General features: G+C 38.1%; 1 protein-coding gene across 1 annotated transcript; it reads right to left on the bottom strand.

The window, feature by feature from the left end:
• Window positions 1-632: 632 nt before the first annotated feature.
• LOC143591183 (uncharacterized) lies at window positions 633-3460 on the bottom strand. Its single transcript, XM_077071472.1, has 6 exons — window positions 3183-3460; window positions 2976-3118; window positions 2795-2885; window positions 2592-2715; window positions 2316-2499; window positions 633-1051 (listed from the first exon to the last, which is right to left on the bottom strand). The coding sequence occupies exons 1-6, from the start codon at window positions 3458-3460 to the stop codon at window positions 633-635; spliced, it is 1239 nt and encodes a 412-aa protein (XP_076927587.1).
• Window positions 3461-5411: the final 1951 nt, after the last annotated feature.

Genomic DNA, 5411 nt, shown 5'->3' with positions numbered 1-5411 from the left:
TAACGAACGTAACTGAAGCCGACCAAATGCTTGAGTTTCACCACCACGCGAGTTTTACTAACCTGCCTCGGCGTAACGCGCCGGTGAAAACACTAGTTATACATATAGATAAATATCGGTGGCCGGCGCCGCCACAACGCCACCGATTAATGGTTTTTCTTTAAATATGAAAATTATGTTTTTTTGTTTTGGTTTCAGTACCAAAACACACGTAAACAGAATCCATCAAAGTGCGTCGACTCGCTACCAAACAGAGTGCCGTAACGAGCGCAAGCGACCCCAAAGAAATTTGCATCGACTCCCTACTGTAGCAATCGGGATTTTACCGCCTCAACACAGCGGGTACAAAACTAGTTAATCTTTAAAACTAAACCTTTTTTAACATATGTTTAGCAATTTTATAATTTTCATGGTATCTTCAACTTGATGTTCATTGTGTGCCGAAAGACAGTAACATTAAGATATAGCAAATTAAATTGATTGATTTTCAGCAAAAAGTACCGACTGAAAAAAGTATCTAAATTTTAACAAACAGTGATACAAGACTTGAAAATCTATAAAATGGTTGGATACAGAGGCAAGATCCATTAACAGCATGCGAATCCATAAAGACCAACAACTCCATACAACAATCACATACAGGTCCTCAAAGGCTTCAAACCAAGCGATGCGTGTAACCTGTTAGCCTCAGCAATTTCCGGATCAGGATGGTCCGTTCCATCATCCTTCTTCTCTTCCTTCTTTTTCTTTGGCCTCTCCTCCTCTGCCGCCCCTCTTCGAGGACTAGCACTACCGTCCCGTCCCCGCCTATGCCTCCTCTGTTCCCTCTCCCTGCTTCCGCTTCTTGACCGGCTCCTCCTCCTGCCACCACGATCCCTATCCCTGTCCCTCCTATCGCTCTCACGCCCATAATCTCTATCATCTCTCCCCCGATCCCTGTCCCGCCTATCCCTATCCCTGTCCCTGTCTAAATCACGGTCACGGTCCCGATCACGATCACGCCGGTCCCGCTCATAATCTCTTATCATACTCACGATCATAATCACGGTCCCTGAAAATCAAATACAAAAACAATCACAACATTAATCTGCAACTTTGTGTATACAGATATTTAGAAGGTTGTGTGCATTATAAAATGCACGTCGCCTTTTGACCCATTCCATTTTTAACTAATCTTTTTTACTAGGATCTAGGCACGTATGCGAACCAAACAAACACGAATGAAACGTTGTTCATTCTCTCAGTAAAAAAATGATTGTGCTCACGTTCGTTTACGCTCGTTCGTAAACAGCATAAACGAACAGTTCACAAACATAAACGAGCAATCATGACTAAGCTAAAAATGATTAAAAGTAAACTAAAAAGTTAGTAAAACTTGACTAAATTTTAATGGGACTAAAAAATTTAAATTAATATATTAACAAACGTAAACAATCAATCAATCATACCTAGTGGAAAATCCCACCAATAGCGGAGCTATAAGTAGGGTCTGGGGAGGGTGGGATGTAGGCACACCGTACCTCTATCCAATAGCATAGAGAGGTGGCTTCCAGAGAGACCCTCAGCTCTAAAAATCATATGTATGTGACGATATAAGAGGCAATCAAAGTTCAACAGTAATATAATTAATAATAACACTTAGTAATTATAATGATAATAGTATACAGATATATTGGAATAATAATAATAATAATAATAAGCATAGCATACAAAAAGGGAACTAGATAGTGACGTGTGACCAAAAATAAGGTAAAGAGAAGCTCCTAAGGAATTTAAATGAACATATATATGATTGTTTGTTTAAATAAATGACGTGTGACTACAAATGAACTTCAAAAAACATAATATAGCAAACATAAATGAACATTAACAAACAAACATAAACGAATTTAAATGAACGTCGCGCAAACAATCGAGACATGTTTTCATGTCTGTTCGTTTAATAAACAAAAAAAAATTGTTCATGTTCGTTCGTTGTATTCCCACCGAACGTTCAATCAGTTACAGGCCTAACAAGTATAAAGAGTAAATGAAGTTAACACATTCAGGTTGGAATTGCAACCTTTAGTAAAGAACCCGAATGCGTATAATGAGTAAACAGAGTTAAGTTGTGACGGGAATGTGTGATCCATCATACTTCTCATCTGTACAATGCTAGTACAGTGAAACCTGGCAGGATCAAATAATATTATTCATCTAGGAAGCTCTTTCAATCCACCGGCTGCTATACTATCTTGGGCTACGAAACCCCAAGCAATGCAAACCAGTGTCTTCTATACCATCTTGGGCCTATGAAAACCCAAGACAATGCAAACCAGTGTGACCGGTGAGAATTTTGAAAAACAAGCTTCCATTAATCCTAAGACAAACTAACAAAACAGATTTAACTAACTGAGAAAGAGAGCCATACCTGTGTCTATGGCTGTCACGTTTCCGATCACGATCACGGTCACGATCTCGGCCTCTTTCCCTTGACGGGCTTTGTGCTCGATAATAATCCTATTTTCAGAAAAAAGAAGTCACAAACATATAGTTAAATTATAGTGATGAAATCATGCATGTGCCAAAAAAAAAGAAAAGAAAAAGAAAACCTTTTCATGAGCCCTGTTATCAATATCCATAAGTTGATCATCCTCGTCTTTTTCCTCTTCTTCAAAATCATCTTCAAGTGCACTTTTTCTAGGTTCCAAAGCGCCAATTGCTTCAATAGTAAGCCTTCAAATAAAAAATGTATACTATTAATTATATATCTTCACAAAAGAAAGATGTGAAATGCAATAGTTTGTAATCATACCTTTTCTTCATACGTGGCAGAGCAATGTCACACGAATAGTCTTTTGTCAAAAGCTCATCGATAACTTCATCCACATGTGCGAGAGCAAAGTCTGATACATTAAAAAAAGATAACAACATACCAAGAATTTAAAAAATAAGCATAAAAATGTTAAAGAGTTGACAGAGGTCAAAGAACTTACGCCCATCAGCTAATTTGCGTCTCAACTTCCGGTAATCATTATACAATGGCTCTAGGTAGTACACATCGATGTATGTGCCCGTGAGTCGCAAGTAAAAGGCTCCAAGCACTCGGACATATTTTAAGACAAGCAATTTCAGTATGCTTGTATCAAGTATGAATTAAATAACAAGTAACATGTCATGTATAAAAGAGGGAGGGAAATTACTTATAATCTTCGTTTTTGATGAACTCGAAGACAATTACTTTATCAGGTTGTATCTGCAGCATCTTCATGACAAGGCAAATGAAAGGTGTGGGCTTGCGGTTGCCGCCAACGTGATCGAGCTCCATTGCTTTATCAACGAGCGTCTCTGCGGTCAAACCGAAGCATTGCTCCTTCCAGTAGGTGTTTTGGTAGATTTTAGACCTCAAAATCTTCTCAACAAGGTTTTGTGGGTTGGTTCCGTGTATGCTCTTTGCAGAGGGGTCGGTTCGGTTGGCCATTGTTTATCCAAACGGCCTGACAATGTTGTTGTTTTTTTCTAGGGTTAACTGAAACAAATCAAATCAAATCAAATCAAATATAAAGTAACAAGCAAGTAAAAGTAATCGATATGACATAAATTAACAAGGAATAGTTACCTGTGGATGGATGGATGGAAGGAAGGAAGGAAGCAATCAATCGAGCAGCAGCGGAATCAACAACCACATATGCAGAGTGGCGATTTCTTTTCCTTCAACCCTAACTTAACTTTTGTTGCACACTAATTTTATTTATAATAATATATTTCTATTCACTCTCACATTTTTTATATTAACTTCGTTTAAAAGTTAACGGAATTTGTGTCAACTCGTCATCCTAGACTTTAACGCTCGGATTTTAACAAAGTCCGATTTTTACAACCGAATAAACACTGTTATAAATATTTTAATTCAACAAATTTATATTTTAGGTTTTATTATGATCCTTTTACTAACATAACCAATACACTGCGTAAACTCGCTGATGTAACACAATGCCCGATTTTATCGGCCGAATAATATGGTTTTAAATATGGTACTTAAAATAATACGCTATACGACCGCCGATATTTTTTTAGGTATTTTAATTTGAAGAATTTATATGTTAGGTTTAGTTATGTTAGGTTTAGTTTAGGTACCATAACGAATGTAGTCAATACAGACATAATTTACATTGACTAAGGTGCTGTTTGTTTTTGCAGACATAAACTGTCTGTAAGCTGATTTCATCTGTTTTTATGTCTGCAGCTGAAGATGTGGTCTGAAGCTCTGTAAGCTGAAAAAATAAGACTGTTTGTTTTTATAAGTTAACACTGTCTGCATAAACTGAAAATACAAACACATTAATTAATAAATTATTTATTAATTCATTAATATCACCAAGAAAGGGAAGTACAAGGAGTTCCAGAAGACGATGTAGAAGAAACTCCATTGTTACTATTCGAATCACCACCGCCACAAACGTCTTCGTCGTCGCCAGAAGACGTCTCCTCCGTCTCCAACCGTGACGGCGACGTGTCCGGCGTCTCAAACGGCGTATTTCAGGCGACCCTACTCTTTCTCCCGTTTTCCTCACCGTTGTACACCGGATTCGAAATGGATGGGTGGCATGGGCGATTAATCCCATCGGGACCGGAATGGCGGGGGCTCAATCGTTTATCGCGTTCAAGGGTTCCAACGGATCGATGACGGTGAAGACGTATAATATTAGCTCCTACTCGTCAATTGTTGAAGGGAAGATTGCGTTTGAAGTGCCGGAGGCTAGTGCTGAGTTTTCCGGTGGGGTGATGAGGATTTTTGCGACGATGAAGTTGCCGGAGGCGATGACGGAGGTGAATCATATCTGGCCGGAGTTTATGGGATGCTTATTGTTGTTTTTGGATGGTTGGAGAGGAGGCAGCAGGAGAGCAGGTAGGGTGAAGATGTGTGAAGCAATAATTTTTAGCTTCTTTTTTAAGATAAAAGAAGCTGATTTCAAATCTTATCTTAAAAAAAAAACAAACAGTCTTCATGGGTGATGTCTGCGCGCCTGCAGACATCACCCCTCCTGCAGATGTTTTAATCAAAAACAAACACAACCTAATACCTGCAACGTCTAATCTTTACCTACCGAATTCGTTGCGTAACGAATATGTAAAATATTTCTAAACACAAATACGCCAAATAATTTAGGCGTTAGCTTTTTTGCACTTTTTGTTAACATTTAATAAAAGTTAAAGTTAGTACCTAGCATTGTTACAAAATTAAAACCTTAGTACCTATATCTATGACTTTTAAACCTTAGTACCCAATCTTGTTACTTTAGGTAAACATCAGGAACCAACGGCGTATTATTTTTAAAATTACAATATTTAAAACATTATTTATTCGGACGGTAAAATAGGGCATTGTGTTGCGGCAGTGAGTTGACACGTATTTGGTAGGTAATGGTTAC

Source organism: Bidens hawaiensis, unplaced genomic scaffold (assembly GCF_021521415.1).
Source record: "Bidens hawaiensis isolate Kalapana, Puna unplaced genomic scaffold, B.hawaiensis_p1.1 tig00039445_1, whole genome shotgun sequence".
NCBI classification, from domain to species: domain Eukaryota; kingdom Viridiplantae; phylum Streptophyta; class Magnoliopsida; order Asterales; family Asteraceae; genus Bidens; species Bidens hawaiensis.
Note: the sequence above shows the minus strand (reverse complement) of the source record. Positions and strands in the feature narration are given on the sequence as shown.

What these genes read in the sequence shown, in the direction of transcription:
- LOC143591183 (XM_077071472.1), bottom strand. Translation starts at nt 3,460, where the DNA reads ATGGCCAACCGAACCGACCCCTCTGCAAAGAGCATACACGGAACCAAC. An exon ending in CTGCCACGTATGAAGAAAAG is followed by an intron (nt 2,716 to 2,794) that starts GTATGATTACAA and finishes TTTTATTTGAAG; the next exon opens with GCTTACTATTGAAGCAATTG. An exon ending in AATTCTCACCGGTCACACTG is followed by an intron (nt 1,052 to 2,315) that starts GTTTGCATTGTC and finishes TTTGATTTTCAG; the next exon opens with GGACCGTGATTATGATCGTG.